Source organism: Taudactylus pleione, unplaced genomic scaffold (assembly GCF_031769625.1).
Source record: "Taudactylus pleione unplaced genomic scaffold, aTauple2 ptg000546l, whole genome shotgun sequence".
NCBI lineage: Eukaryota > Metazoa > Chordata > Amphibia > Anura > Myobatrachidae > Taudactylus > Taudactylus pleione.
In genome coordinates this window covers 137,028-154,202 of record NW_028284948.1, presented here as the reverse complement: position 1 = coordinate 154,202, position 17,175 = coordinate 137,028, and the positions used below count along the sequence as shown (strand labels likewise).

Sequence of the window (17,175 nt, the reverse complement as noted above, 5' to 3'; positions counted from 1 at the left end):
GTGTCAAGATGGTCACCTGTAGAATATGTGATTATCTGACTTATTCCGTTCCAGGTGTATTTTTTTACGATGTCCTTCTTTCCATGTACAATAATTTACAATAAGAGTTAAGCTGGGTACACACCTTAAGCTGGTACCAGATAAAATGCCTGTCAGACCGACAGACATTTTATCTGTCAGCCCGCAGATGTCGACAGCATACACTGTCAAGATATCTCACAGTGTATTAGCCCCGACATCTGCGCTCCACCGCCGGAGGAGGAGACATTTCCCTGTTCCTTCCATGGGAAGGAACACAGGAAATGTCTGTCTGTCGGCCGCGGCTGGGCATACACTGCCCGATGCGGCCGACATTTTAACTCACAAATATCGCAGCATACGGGCATGCTGGAAGATCCGGCATGCCCAACCGAGCGATATTTAACCCTCGGTCATCTGCACACACGCTACAATTATCGGGGCGATCCGCGGATATCGGGCGGATCGCCCCGATAATTGTAGAGTGTATACCCAGCTTTACAGATATATCTGTAGATCGAGTGATCTGCAAATATATCTGCAGATGATGGTTGTTCATACGCACTGAAAAACCAGCATCTGTCATCTTGCCAAGGGTCTCGCTGGCCGGGGGACCTTGTCGCAACCCCCTCCCTGCAGCCTCTGCTGCAAGTGTTGGTGCGGTGGGCTGATCTTCCTTACACACAGCGCGATGACCCAATATATCTGCAGATATATTGAGCATCGGCTGTGCAGCACAGCCGTCGCGATATGTCTGTGAATGACGTCTTTCATAGACATATCGCTGGTACACTCTGGTAGACGCACACAAGTTATATTTGCCGATCAATTGATAGGCCAATGTATCTGCCAGTGTATACCCAGCATTAGAGTCCCTTCAATATCCTATGTCTGGTTTCTTACTACACAGAGCTTAACGACCACCAGTGGTGACAGGTGTCTACTTTATGTTAATCATGCAAGTTTGAGTTTGGTCCCTTTTCAGATTCTTTTTTTTTTTACGTTCTCTTTTATCATGTGCCTGGAATCATCCTGTTGCTCATATCGAGTATTTCAAATAAGAGACAGTGCGCCTGTAATTATCCTGCTTTATATGTGGTTTACCAAAATACAGAGAAGTGCTGTAACAATGACCAGCAGTGACAGCTCAGTGTTAATGGAATTTTGTCAGAAGTAAAGGCTTTAGAAGAAATATACTGTGACGTTTTTGATCATGTATTTATTTATAAAATTATTTGTTAATGACATTCAAGGATGTATTATGTATGCAAATGTTTGCGATACCCACACCATGTAACAAGAGGTCATCCAATCAGACAACACTAGGAACTTTCACATCCCCTGCTAGGACTATTATTGCTGTGGACTGTTAATGAAATGTGTAACAAGTGGCTACACTCTGTAACAACAACGGGATCAACATTTACTGACTCTCTGACACTGCAGAACAGGATAGGATGTCAACCTAATGTGTGCGTTCCAATGTCTGTCTTGTTTGCGCGTTCTTTACTTTTGAACTCTCATTTTAACTATTACAGTATTATACTATTTTAAGCATTTTTGTTGTAGGGGAAATAATTCATAAATACATTGATTGAAGACTGAAGGAACTGTTGTCATTTGCCTGCTACAAGGCTCTCTTAAGTAGAGTGCCTGCTGATTTTATTCTAAGAATCTCCTTACTTATACTGCACTACTGGTACTTTCGATTTTTTTTATCTGATGTTTCTGCTTTGCTCTCTCCCATGGGAGACTGACTGATCAAACAAGGCAGATTTTATACATGCCTGAGGTCTTCTTACTGAAAGGAGAGAAACTAGAATCTAAATTACATTATCTACTCTGTTGATAAGGTCCACTGAAAGAATCCTTCATATTGACTGCTGGACAAGAAAGTTGGGTCAACGCCAGTCAAATCTATTGACTCTACATAGCTCTCTCTCACACATTGATAGGCGCTGAACTGAAGTTGTACAAAGGAAATTCTATTACAAGTCAGATTTTCCAGGGGAGGTCAATTTTTAACCTTGATTTTATTTTAGTAATTTTTTAAAGCACTGAAAGAAACACATTTTGTAATATTTTAAAAGAAACTTCATATATTTGGCCCTCCAGCCAATAGGTGCAAGGGTGAAGAATTTGAACAGCACTTGTCTACCATTTCCCTAGCAAAAACAGCAAACCTGCTCAGACTGCAAGACAGTGGCGTAACCAGGGGGGTCGGCTGGGGTTCGTGACCTGCGTGCCGCCGGCCGCAGTCCGTTAAAGTCAGTGTAGTGCGGACCGCAGTGAGTGCGGTCTGTACTACACAGTAACAAACACATCGCTGCCGATGCCGGGTACTACATTCGTACTACTCGGCAGCGCTGTGTGTGTTTTAGCAGCCAATGAGAGTCAGACAGACTCTCATTGGCTGCTGCACCCACGGCCGGAGCCGGGCTGAAGCTCACTCATGAGCTCCGCCTTCCGGCTCCCGCAGTGGGTGATGGGAGAGGCATCATGACGTCTCTCCCATAGTGCCGAGCGGGAGGACGGAGGAGCACATGGCGGCGGCGGCTGCAGGAGTGGGGTTTCAGGTAAGTATTTTGTGTATGTTTATGTCTGTGTATATGTATTATGTAAGGGGCACTACAGGCCGGGGGCACTGCATATGGGGACCACTACTGTGGGCACTGCATAGGGAAACCACTAGTGGGAGCACTTTATAATGGGGAGACCACTACTGGGGGCACTGTATAAGGGGCACTGCATAGAGTGGACCACTACTTGGGGCACTGTATAAGGGGCACTACTGGGGGCACTTCATGGGGTGGGCACTACTGGGGGCACTGTATAAGGGTCATTGTATATGGGGAATTGTATAAGGGGCACTACTGGGGGCACTGCATAGGGGGACCACTACTGGGGGCACTGTATAAGGGGCACTACATAGAGGGGACCACTACTGGAGGCACTGTATAAGGGGCACTACTGGGGGCACTTCATGGGGTGGGCACTACTGGGGGCACTGTATAAGGGTCATTGTATATGGGGAATTGTATAAGGGGCACTACTGGGGGCACTGCATAGGGGGGACCACTACAGGGGGCACTGTATAAGAATGTACTACTTGGGGCGCTGTATAAGTGTGCACTACTGGGGGCACTGTATAAAGGGCACTATTGGGGGCATTGTATAAGGGGCACTACTGGGGCCACTGTATAAGGGGCACTACATAGAGGGGACCACTACTGGAGGCACTGTATAAGGGGCACTACTGGGGGCACTTCATGGGGTGGGCACTACTGGGGGCACTGTATAAGGGTCATTGTATATGGGGAACTGTATAAGGGGCACTGCATAGGGGGGACCACTACTTGGGGCGCTGTATAAGTGTGCACTACTGGGGGCACTGTATAAAGGGCACTACTGGGGGCATTGTATAAGGGGCACTGCATAGGGGGACCACTACTGGGGGCACGGTCTAAGGGGCACTGCATAAGGAGAACCACTACTGGGAGCACTGCATAGGGGGGACCACTACTGGGGGCACTGCATAGGGGGGACCACTACTGGGGGCACTGCATAATGGGCACTACTCGAGGCACTGTATAAGAAGCACTACTGGGGACACTGTATATGGGGCACTGCATAGGGGGGACCACTACTGGGGGCACTGTGTAAGGGACACTGTATAAGGGGCACTACTGGGGGGCACTGTATAAGGGGCACTACTGGGGGCACTGTATAAGGGGCACCACTACTTGGGGCACTGTATGGGGTCATTGTATAAGGGGTACTATTGGGACACTACTACATGGGGCACTGCTGCTGAGGACATTGCATAAGGGGCACTACTACAGTGGGCATTGCAAGAGAGGCACTACTACTGGTGGCATTAAGGTGCATATGGAATGGAAAGGAATGTTTCTTGAGTGACGAGAAATGGTAATGTGTCATGTTGACACGCCTCCATTTTAGAGCTCCAAATACCCTAGTTATGCCACTGCTGCAACATTATCATTACACAAATAGCAAACCTTATTTTGAAAAGAAAAATACATTTGTATTTCCTCATTGATTTTTTTTTTTTATGAAGCTAAGGTGCTTGGCTACAGCCGTGTTATAAAGCAGAGGAATTTAAGATACCTTACTGTATAGTGATAAGATCACTTGCGGTCACAGATGCTGTCTGTATTATATGGAGTTCCCTGTTGCTGTCTGTAGTATATGGTGGCCACTAATGAATTGTAGAATATGGCGTTCATTAATGCTGTCTGTAGTATGTGGTGGTCACTTATGCTGTCTGTAGTATATGGTGGTCACTTATGCGGTCTGTAGTATATTGCAGTCACTAATGCTGTCTGTGGTCACTAATGATGTCAGTAGTTTATGGCAGTCACTAATGCTGTCTGTAGTATATGGTGGTCACTAATGCTGTTTGTAGCATATGGCGGTCACTCATACTGTCTCACTAATGCTGTCTGTAATTAATGGTGGTCACAAATGCTGTCTGTAGTATATAATGCTATCTGTAGGCTATGGCAGTCACAAATGCTGTCTGTAGTATATGTAGTAAATGGCAGTCACTTATGCTGTTTGTAGTATATGGTGGTCACTTATGCTGTCTGTAGTATATTGTGGTCACTAATGCTGTCTGTAGTATATGGTGGTCAATACTGCTGTCTCTAGTATATGGTGGTCACTAATTTTGTGTAATATATGGCAGTCACAAATGCTGTCTGTAGTATATGGTGGTCACTAATGCTGTTCATAATATAGGGCGATCACTAATGCTATGTAGTATATGGCAGTCACTAATGCTGTATTATATGTCGGACAATAGAGCTGTCTGTAGCATATGGTCACTAATGCTGTCTGTAATATATGACAGTCAGTAATGCAGCCTGTAGTATATGGCAGTCAGTAATGCTGCCTGTAGTATATGGCAGTCAGTAATGCTGCCTGTAGTATATGGCAGTCAGTAATGCTGCCTGTAGTATATGGCAGTCACTAATGTTGTCTGTAGTATATGGCAGTCACCAATGCTGTCTGTTGTATATGGGAGTCACTGATACTATCTGTATTGAACTTTGTGATGGTAATAAAGGTAAAAGTTTACTACTATCCACTGGGATGGGGATGGTGGGTGCCATCATGAGTTCTTGCCCCGGGTGACAGAAAGGCTAATGTCATCCCTGATGTATTCAATTTTTGGTGCCCGTTCCTACTGTCCAGTTATAGTGTAGCAATGGCCTCGCTGCACAGGTCAAATTGACACAGAAGCAAAAAAAATTTAAATTGCCATCGTAGTAAAAATATCAATTCACATTATAATGCTTTGTGGGGTTTATAGCTATGTAGTAAGCTGTGCTTTTTATTACTTCGGGGAAATTCAATTTAGCGTGACATACTGCCAAAAATCACTGCTTACTCTACTCATCCTCAGAAAAATATCCATTAAATTATTTCAATTTTTTTGCAAATATACCATCAGTATTGTGAAGATGTATGCTATGTATGTGTGTATTTGAGGCACACTTGAAGGTGAAACCCCCTTCTCCTGGGCTAGCCAAACATGTACTAAGAACCTTATTGAAAAAAAACATGTTCATTGTTGGAGTTTATTATATATATATATATTGATAATCAGTATTCTTAGTGCTTAGAGTGTGCATTTGCATTTCCCCCATTTTTCATAATCTTTATGAAAATAAACACAATGTAATAGTTTAAATCTTCGCATTGTGTACATTCTTTCTATAAGTGAGTATAATCCAAAAGTATTCCAAATGTTGGAAACTGCATTAATGGACAAACAATACAATATTTTATGTAAACATTAAAGGCTACTATGTCAGGTTGATACTTGGCACAAGGCAGCAAAATATTTAGCATAAGCCCTGCAGGTATGCAGACTATTTATAACACCCCCGGTGATCTCAACTATTGCATCATTCTAGGTGGGATCTTATATAGTACCGTATGTCTATGACAACATATTTGTATAAGCATTCAATAAATGTTTCATGATTGTAATAATGTGCCTTCAAAGCTTATGTGTCATTTCCTATTACTGTCAGCGCTTGGTTAAATGTATCTTTCTACAACACTCAATACCTGTAAACAGATTAAACATGTTCTGTGTTTGGATCTTTCCTCTTCAAGTGATAACTCACCCAAACATATGCTAGTTTGTGCATACACTGATTTCATGGTGTAATAGTATACTGTTGCAGGTGGTTTGTACACTTTTACGGGGAATAAATAATAGATAATTCTATCTATCTATATCTATAATAAATCTAATATTTGCTCAAAAAATGTGTGTGTTTGTATTGTACCATTGTGTACCCAGAAAAAAACATCCACGTAGCAGGTTCTGGTTTTGTATCTTTTCAAATGTAGCCCTATCAGTAAAATAAGCAGCCTGCAAGAACTGTAACAAACTACAAATCCCATCAACCACTGAATGCACGTATCCAATAGCAACACTATGTTCTGAAACATCACCAAACTGCTTGTAATCTGCATTAGCAAATGACTGAAACATGCACAAAGCTAATAGCTGCAGAAAAAAAAATACAAAATAAAGTTTGAAATGGTACAGACAGATCAGACAGTCACAAGACTGCATAAAAGTTTAGGTTACCCTTAGCCACAAAGCTGAACAATATTAGTCCACACAATGTCAGGTATTGCTAGAACGTCTAAAATTAAACTTACAAGTACCATGTTATATTGGCAAAGATATATGTTTGGTCGAATATATTTAATGTAAGTTGTAGTACTTATTATGGACATACAATGTAAGTATGCTGTGAGTGGTCTGTGAGAAGTGCCTAAGGAATGTTGAAAGTCGAAATAAGTGCAATGTGGTTTTATGCTGCGCAATTAGGAAATTTGAAAAAGAGTAAGATAATAATATTAATAAAAGGATAAGACAATAATATGTAATGGGGTTGCTGCACACTGAAAGAACACAAAAGGTGCAGGGTTTATTTAAATAACCGTGATTCAGTATGAAAATTTGCATTTAATGTTCCAATAAAGTAGATTTTAGCATTACCGCTGCAAAAGTGTATAGACGCAGACTTACCTCTCCTGATCTATCCAAACTGTGATGCCGACTTAGTCTGCTGCCCACAGACAAATCCTCAAATTCAGATAAGATCCGGTTTACTGTTCCATCTTCCAGTCTAATCTGTTTCTGTTTACTTCTGTGGAGATCTCCCTGCAGCCACAGCCAGGTCTGCTTCCTAGGAATAAAGGGCTTTTCATATAGTTTTGAATGTCACTCACTTTAACGTAATGCACTTAAAAACATGCTCCCTCTTTTATGCAGAATATTTTCTCCCAAGAAGGGGCCTCCCTAACAGTCCTCGACAATGAATATACATCACTGCTGCCCCATGTTGTGCAATTTATGCAACGAGACGAAGAAGGGTCAGGGGTCATAAACGTCTTTCTAGCTGAGCTGCTACCACTGTCTTATAGGTTATCTTTGCGGGCATGGCTCACTAACATTTCTGTATGTTATGGCTTTCCAGCTAGAAACCTGCATCCTCCGGGGGTTAAAAATCATCATCTAGGGGGGTGGGCAATAAGCGGCACTCCTGCTGTTGTTGAACTATACATCCCAGCAAGCCTTGAAACAGTTTTAGCATGGTCAAATATCAAAACTATGGCAGGGCATGCTGGTATGTGTAGTTTTACAACAGCTGGGGGGCCGCTTATTGCCCACCCCTGTTAGACAATACATTACATTGGATGGGGAATGCAGTACCCATGGCACACAGAAGCATGTCCGCCATGCTTCAGCTGTTATATGACTTGTTGGGGTATACATGACGACGGAGATCAGATAGAACCCTGCTGATATTAAATAATTATCCAGCTGACTTCACTTTCGACATAGACTCTCAATTCTAGTGGAAATAGATGTGTAGTAAGAACATTATTTATGGCATGCTAGGTTTGTAGATGGTTTTGTGCAGAATTGTATTTAATGTCTCTATCTTGGCTATCAAAATCATTTATGTTTATAGTTTATGTGCAATCATTTGAAACTAAATTAGAATGTTTTAATTATACATTAGCTGTTTAGCAATACTTTATGTTATATTGCATAATAATTTCTATTGCTTACATCTAAATTTATTATACTGTAAAAGCATGATATATTTTTAATATATTTGTGTTATATTATTGCCCATGAATTTGTGCTATGTAAGTGGCCATCACCTGTACATGCCTTTGCCTTGTACTAGCAGGCAACACTTGAATGTGCCTGACTGACAAGGAGCAGGGCTGTGACAGACTAGAGAATGGAATGTGGTGGGGATAAGAGCATGGGTACATTCCATCACTTCAAAGCACCATGAACTTCACAGCACAGATGATGATGGCAACCCATGCTAGCTACAAGGTTGGCATAACAGCTCATAATAGACAAGCGGACATACACTTAACAACAAAGCAGGACAAGTCTAAGCAAAAGATGATGCACAAAATAATATTAATTGGGAATACAGGGTATAATGTATAGAGACATGACTTGTGGTTTCCGTCACTGCTCTCATGTTTCAATAAAACTATGAAGGAATTGCACTGATTAGCAGAGTGTGGTGTTGTATCAATGGACATGTACTTACTCCTCTAGGAAGTGCTGCTGGGGGCCGATGATGGAACCGGGTCGGCATATCCTGATCCATGCTATGGCCTCCGAGTGTGTGAACCTGTAGTGCTTCATGATGTAACATGCGATCAGGGTGCCTGTTCTGCCTAAGCCAGCTATGGGTAATAATAAAAGCAGACAAGGTCAGGAGCTTTGTCAGGGTTCTTCCGGGTACGAGAAGTGGTGCAAGTTGGTGATTTTTACTGTAGCCATTTGCTCTGTTTATGGTACAGAATTTTATATACTGCTTATTATGCAGCCAACCATTATAACTGGACTTTATACTTTTATTATAACAGTTGCTAATATACTGGGCACACTAAGTTTATGTTCTCATGGGTAGTTGTAGATGTACTTGTAGATTACTTTTCCGTGCTGAGAAACATTGTCTACACCAGTGGTGTCAAACTCGGGCCCTCCAGCTGCAGTGGATCTACACATCCCAGCATGCAGTGCCACAGTTTTGCTATTATGGCATACTAAAACTGTGGCAGGTTATGCTGACATATGTAGTACCACAAAAGCTGAAGGGCCCGAGTTTGACACCACTGGTCTACACTGACTGCATGCTGGATGGAATCAAAGTATAGCAAGCTGCATTCAGAGTCCATCTAATACTTCACCGAGAACAGATAAAGCAGCCTTCACAGTGATCAATAGCTCACAAATTTGAGGTCCACCAATGACACCATCCAGTGAATGCAGTCCAGAGCTACGCACCTCAGATGCATATACATACACCCATGAGTACAAGCCCTAATTGATTAAGTTAGTCAAATTCATAAAAATTACAAAATATATATTTAGGGAATAAGTAAACACAACATTATATCTTGCACTACTTCCGATTACTAAGCAAACTTCTTATCAGCTAAATGGACTACTGCTGGGAAATCATGTGTTCCTTTTTCATATCTGTGCTTGCACAATACATAAAGCAAGTTTTAGCATATGGTCTGAGATGGTGGTACCAGGGTTTGTAATGAATAAGCCATTGCACACAATACAGACACCACATTATAGAATAAAAACACACACAAACACAAAGATTGAGCTTGAAACAGGCTTCTGCCACTAAAAGAAGGCGAATAGGAGCATGGACAGCTGAGAACCACAGAAGAGGTACGGATTATGACTTCGTGAAGCCCAAAGCAATCTGTGGGGTATAGAGTTACTAAAGTGCAGGTTTATAGAAGTGGAGATGTTTCCCATAGCAACCAATCAGATTCTAGCTATTATCTTCTAGAATGTGCTAGATAAATGATAAGTATGATCTGATTGGTTGCTATGGGCAACATATCCACTTCTATGAACCCACACTTTAGTAAATATACCCCTGTGACTCTAAAAAAGAAAGAATCCAGCACTAATATCACCATATCATCACGAACATTCATACTATTCACAAGTAGATCAAGTACACCTAGGCTCCAACTACTGTTTTAACAATAAATAAAATAGACATTGTGTATTAATGGCTGATACATTTCTCTGTGTTACAGTAACATGCATTATGAACTATTAGGGGGAGAAAATTGGTCAAAACTATTTTATTTTTCTTGATTGCCACGGACCAGTAATGCATTGCTTAGCAGCTAAAGAATTACAGTCCTCTGTTCCAGGGAGATTCTAGAACAAAATACACATTTACCATCCAATGGTTATAATTACATGACTGGGAGCCAAGGAGCGTGTTAAGTGCACATTAATTACTTTAGCATAAATAGAAATATTTACTTGAACAGTCTCTCGAGTCCACTAATAGAATGAAGTGTGCACATTAGTGTAATTAGAGTAAACAGCACAGCCTGGTGGACACAGGTGATATTATAAAGTGTAAGAAACTAACGGACTTGATGGTGCTTTGAATGCATTATGCAGGTGTGCTGTACATCTCCATTTGCACAAATATGCCTAAACATATTCGCACATAACAGACCACATTCACAGGACATATACAGTCTGGATTTTGGCCATGTCCAAGTATCTCTGCACAAACTGTTATGTGGGTGTAGCTGGAAATATACATGGTCCAAAGAGTGAAACTCTAGCTTCATGATTCTTGTTACATTTCACTTTGCAATTTACTTACTGCACTAGAATGTGCCTGTTTCTTGTTTATATTATTTTTGCTATTTATGTATATGAATATACTGTATGTGAAATAAGTTGTTTTATTTCCTTTACAATATTCTTAATATTTTTCTCTGTTTATTAGTACTGGTTACCCCTCTTCAACATTGAATACAGCAGCTTTATATACTGAAGATAGCTATTGCAGTTAGATTATTGATGCCCCATATAAAGTCTGCCTGGAAGGTGCACAGAGTGTCCTAGTGGCTGAGGTCTGATGTCCATCCCCTCCAGATTTCTGGCAATGGTTAGAGAGGAAAACTTTAGCATTTTATTGTTTTACTACAAAGTGTCTTGTGCACAATGTAGAGCCTGATTCAGAGATGTGCGCAATGCTGATGTTTATGGAGTTGAGTGATTAACAGTAAACCGCGTCAAGGTACATTACCGTAGCCGTATGCAGCAACATTTTACTCGCAGTGTTACTGACAGGCGGGGGAGGTAACGGGGAGTGTTGGCAGAGAACGCAGGAGTGAACTGACCGCTTCAGGACATGTCACACCCTACGTCTGAAATCCTGTATGCAAGAAATATGGCTCCGGCATCTCAGTTCCAGCGGCCATTCTGCGGGATCATAGGCTCACTCACAACTCTGAATCAAGCCCATGGTTAAACACCCCCCAAACCAACAGAATTTCACCATGTGCTCATTATACGTAAAATGCCAGAATCCTCCATACTGCACTGTAGGAGACCTGTGAGAAAGCCAGCCTGGGAGTGAGGATAGTGTAGCCTGATAGCTCCTCTCTGCTTCATAGTTATCCTACTGTGCAGTGTGGAGGAGAGATTAGCGTATATAAGGGCTAATTCAGCATTGCATGCAAGTGCAATGCTGAATGCAGATTCCCGATTATTGGGAATCTGAGCGTGTGCAGGGCCCGTACTGTGAATGTGCAGAACATGTCCTGCAGGATCACACGCAGTCACTGCTATGCATCTTCCTAATTGACAAGCAGAGAATTTACGTGACGGTCCGGAGGCGGGGCTGGCCGACGTCCCCAGAAACAAGGCTTGTCGACCCCGTTTTCCAGGAGTGGCAAGGCCAGGGGCTGCAGTTTCCTGGCTTCGCAAGCCGGCCAGCCTGCGTAAGCTGAGGCTTACCCGATGGTCGCGATCGTGATCCCAGCCTTCGACTTCAGTCGCAGTGTCATACACCTCCAGCTGCATTTGCACATTAGCAAGGAGGGAATTACAAAGCTTCTTGCGTGTAGCTTTGCAATTCTGTCCTAAGCTGAATCACCCCCATAGAGCAAGCCCAATTCATCCAAAGAGCCATTGCTCATAAATTATTACAGATAGGATCTCAAAAAATCTGCACCAGGTACATAAAATGACCTTCAGTTCCAGTTTTGCACAACTTACACAAAAAAAAAAGCACTTGCCAACATGTCTGTTTTAGTGTGATTGTTGGCCCCCTTCTAGCGTGTTGGTTTCACCAAGCAAATCCTCACCACCACACTGTATTGCTCTGCTTCTACTCAATGTGTAGAAGCATTGTCCAGAAGCATGTGTAAGTTCCAGCGCTAACCGAAAACATATTAGGTTGGCGGGCAGAAGTGGTACAATGACCATGTGTAGGGCCTGGAAACAATGTATTGCCAAGACGCTAACGTGGCAGATTGCGTGCTCATTATTGGGTAGGGTGCCACTAAACTACGATAGACTAGTAAGCATTTTTTTTATGAAGCACAAACTTGGACATTGACTTCAACAAGTCACAAGTCAGATTTAACAAAATTGGCCTTCTGCTATATGTTATATCACAGCAATGCCCCCAGGTAGTATTGCTGCCGCTTGGTCCCACTTGTTAAGCATACCTTTGCAGTGTACAGCAATAGCACCGTCTGTGTTTTCACATAGGTTCAGGAACCTCCGTACTATGCCATCACTGGGTGTGCTCCCATCCACGAAGAACAGATCGTAGTGATCAAACCCTGCATCTGTAAACCGCTTGGCATCGTAAATCTTCTTGTTCAGCCGGATGACAGCAGTGATATTGTTTTTTCTAAAATATGGGAAGTACGCTTCTGGTGCATGAAGAGGGTAACCTTCAGGGGAAAATAAACAAAAGTGAATTAGTGCATTAAACATTGGACAGCAGTGTAAAAGAATAGCAAAGATAACCTAAAACAAGCTGATTATGACAAAATATTACAGATAATATTTGCAATTATATTTACATGTTACTGGCGAAGTATTAAAGGAAGAGGAGGCGACCTGTCACTCGTGGTATTATTTATTCTTTATAACTGATTTCTGATCATTAACGATAAAATGTCTGGATATTATTCTTTGTATGATACGAGTATGAAATGATCATCTCTTAGCATAAAACTTGGCACTAAAATTGAAAGTACAGACTGGAAAGGATGGCAATATTGATAATCTGTACACCAATCGGATATAAGTGCATATGCGGTAATCAGACAATCCCACTGAAATGATGAGGTATTGTGCATGTGTACTGCGGGAAATAGCTGGCAGCATCAGGCTTGCCACAGAAAATGGTACTTTGCATGGGGTTATTATTTGGTTTTAAATGAATGTTTCTTCATCATATTTTACAAAGCTTAAAAGTGTATGGTGAAATTTGGATCGGTGTATGGCGAAATCTGGATCAGTGCATGGTGAAATGTGGATCAGTGCATGGTGAAATCTGGATCAGTGCATGGTGAAATCTGGATCAGTGCATGGTTAATTCGGATTTGGCTAAAGCTGGATACACACTTACCCGATGAAGCGACAGACCAGCTGTAGCACCCACTGAGCGGCCGATTTGATAAGCTATACACACTTACCGATCGGCCGCTTGATATGTTGGGTCAGACATCACAACTGGGTGGTGATTAAATTTGCCCACCCAGATGATGTCAGTGTCAGTGGTCTCTGCAGCCAGTGTAGTGGTCAGCGGGTCGCCGTACACACAGTCAGCCAGGCATCAACTGTGCTGCAGGGCCGACCTGATATGTCTGTGTACATACCAGCTGATTCTGTACCGATATATCGCTCGTCGTTCGAATAAACAAACTATATATTAGTAGTGTGTACACTGCATTAGATATTGATGCAATCTTTCTAAGGCCACAGATAAGCATAAATAGAATGATACCTGGACAACAGCTTTTATTCAGAAAATAACAAAATTCCATACAATGTTACATATTTATTTTCCCTTGCTATTAGTTTATGTGAAATGAAGAAATGGATGTGTAATAATGTTAATATCTTTCTGTAGAAGGAATGGGCAAATTCAGGAGTTTTCACCTAAATACATCCAAAGTCACATAATGCAGATCCCCCCATGACAAATAGGCCTCTACCTGCCAGTAGGTCACAACCTCTAACTGCTGTATTGTGAGAGGATTATCACACGTGGATACATCTTATCCATGTGTGGTTATAGGAGGAGATAAGTAGATTATGAGACAAAGGTTCTATAAGCAAGCTAAACTCTGAAAGGTAATTTAGTAACACATCTACAGCATGTAGGAGAATTCATGCAATAAAACTGTTCTAGTGCATTTAACTCCTGTCATAGTATAGAACCTTCTTAGACCAGGTTTACTTAAGTTAATGCTTTTCTCTACAGCTTAATGATTTAGGATCTTAACGTGTGCAGGACACTGGAGCATGTAACATTTTGCAGCAGTTATTATGTAGGTATATTTTCCTCATTATACATAAAGGGCCTGGTTCTGAATCGCACACAGTATCGATGCTGCACGCAGTTGGCCGATGTTTTCATTCAGCGAATGCATCCCAGACACCCAGTGCATGCATCCCGATTGTTAGCACCCATGGCCGCAAAACAGAATCGGACGCACGGTCTGTGGGATTCAGTGGGCGTTCCCCTGAGGAAACGGGGGTGGCTAAGCAGATGTGGGTGTGTCGCTGTAAGTGGCAGCATATAAATCGCTTACACAGGAGGCCATACTCGGACGGAGAAACTGCACCTGCCAGGGCTGGTACAAGTTTCGATGGAGTGTCTGATGGTGCATCTAAAGACGCACTGTAACGGAACCGCACATCCGCCGCAAGACGCTACTAGTGGGTGTCTCAATAGTAATTAAATCGGCCGCGGAATTACCATAAGACGCAGATGCAGCAAACGACGCAGTCACTTCTGCATGCAACTCAGAATCAACCCCAAAGGAATTTCCACAGACACAGATTTGAGAAGAAACACTCTAGGCTTATGGAAAGATAAATGCTACAGAGATTATGAAGCCACATCACACAGCATTTGGGGACCAGTTCAGTTTGGAGCAATGTGTCATTGGCATGGCGTGGGAGCGTTAGTAACGGTGGCGCATCGTGAACTCATCATCGCTGGTTTTATCTCACATCCCCATAGGGGCGAGTAGTTAAATGACCAATGTTACGCTACTGGAAGTATTGGCGATGTACCCAGCCAATGCTTACACCATATATCGCTCCAAATTGAATTGCCTCCTTAGACAGGCAAAAGTGAGACAAAATAAGCTCCACCGAAACCCTGCTCTGCTTTGTGCATTTTGGATGACACCCCACCCACTTTAGTGTAAGCTCCACTAATTTTGAGATCTGTGAATTGGGAGTGTCCTGATAAAATTGGCACAGTTAGAGGGTATTATTAAGCAAAAACAGTAAAAAAAATGTCAATATATGCACAATTTAAGTTCAATTAATGAGCAGATGTCTAGTTCTTGATATATTCTTGTTAAGGCCCATATTAATTTACAGCTCAACTAATAGGACACAATTATTGTGAAGGTATAGCTTAAGTGAGAATCTGATGAAACTTTGCAAACTTATTAACCCTTACCATTTTCAATTTTGCTTTTTGGATGAGGGCCGCTGAATGCCAGAAACTTCCCTGGGACGATCCAGTTGAAATCTCCATTTTCCACCCTCTGTGAACAGAAGAAGTGTCCTATGAAATCTGAGAGCGCCATCTAGTGTTCCTCAGGCTCAGTCACAACTAGATGTGTCATACAAGACACACAACACATATTCCTATAGTGTAAATACCACCCTTTGCCATTTCACAGAGCTCCAAGTGACTGAAGCTTGCTGTAGTCATTAGGGAGATAAACCCACCTCATAATGTTCATATTCATCCACGTCAAAGCTTTCAAAGTTAAAGAAGCCGAGGTGCAGCGCCTGGAGAAGAGACACATATATTAAACAATATCAAACATACTTTCAGTTATTATTCAGTTGTTTTATATGAGTAACTTGTTAATGACCTGACAACTACATGAACCAATGTGAAATGAGGGCCTGATTCAGCATGGATCGCTACTGCAATAGCGTACGCAGCTTGCAGATTGTTGAGTACTGAACATGCGTATGCACCGCAGTGTGCGTGCGCAAGTTAGCATTATGATTGCTCTGCGATCACTCCCGCAGATACAAAGCCATCGCAGACAGAGGGACGGGACGTCAGTGTTTGGGGGTGGTGACGGGGATGTGCTAGGAGAAAGCAGGCGTGCCAGTCCGTTTGAACGCCGTTGCATGGGCGTGCATAAATCAGCCACTGCGACAGCATATGCAGCTTGTGTACTGACTGTGTGCGACGAGGTTAGCAATTTCTGAGTAAGGTCAGAACTGTTGTAATTGTGCACGAGGGGCCGATTTTACTTGATGTATACGCAGGATTGCAAAGTATTACGGATGTGCAAAAGCGGTAGTGGACGTCTCTATGCTGGCTTTGGCCGTCTCTATAATAGCTTTGCGATGGCAGTCATTACCATATTTTCGCAGCAGACCTGTGTGTGTGTAATTGCAGCTGCGATGGCCTGGCTCAATACAACATGAAGCAAGAAGCACAGCTTTTACTGCAGCAAGCTAACGTCACATTTCAGGATGGCATTAGCTATACTTGGCTTAGGGGACCTGCAATAATGCCTGTCTGGATGTAGTCTTAATATAGAATTCAACTACAAACACAGACCATGCTCACCGAAACACATACAACATTATACACTGTGCAAACTGAATATTGCGCAGGTCTGCACAGCCTTATACCTGACTGAACAGCACTGAGTGTGACGTTAGGAAATGTACATGCCCTGTGGTGTTCCCTGGCAGTCCAGCACTAGCATCTGGGCCAAATTACAAGCTGCCTTAGTTTAATAAATAATAAACATACCCCATTTACAAATACTAGAATGCACTGTATGATAAATACACAATTAAGGGCCAATAAAGAGGTGAAGCATGTGAAAGGCAACACATAGCATATTCTCGCACATCCATAGGTGTAGCAGCATTAGCATATAACTCTGAATCAGGCCTACTGAACCTAGAGTGCTTCCATTGAGGAAAACCACACACCTTAAGGAATGTATTGTGGAATTAGATGTGTATATGTCACTGATCATCTG

The 17,175-nt window shown here is 42.3% G+C and overlaps 1 protein-coding gene across 5 annotated transcripts in view; it reads right to left on the bottom strand.

The window, feature by feature from the left end:
- The window catches only part of CDC14A (cell division cycle 14A), a 109,827-nt gene that overhangs the window by 22,459 nt on the left and 70,193 nt on the right, over nucleotides 1-17,175 (bottom strand). For all 5 annotated transcript variants that reach the window (XM_088451291.1, XM_088451293.1, XM_088451289.1 and 2 more), the window contains 5 exons: nucleotides 15,887-15,949; nucleotides 15,612-15,699; nucleotides 12,625-12,855; nucleotides 8,652-8,790; nucleotides 7,097-7,256 (listed from right to left, as the gene is read on the bottom strand). In XM_088451291.1, the coding sequence (XP_088307417.1) occupies nucleotides 7,097-7,256; nucleotides 8,652-8,790; nucleotides 12,625-12,855; nucleotides 15,612-15,699; nucleotides 15,887-15,949 (681 nt within the window). The remainder of the gene's footprint in view (nucleotides 1-7,096; nucleotides 7,257-8,651; nucleotides 8,791-12,624; nucleotides 12,856-15,611; nucleotides 15,700-15,886; nucleotides 15,950-17,175) is intronic.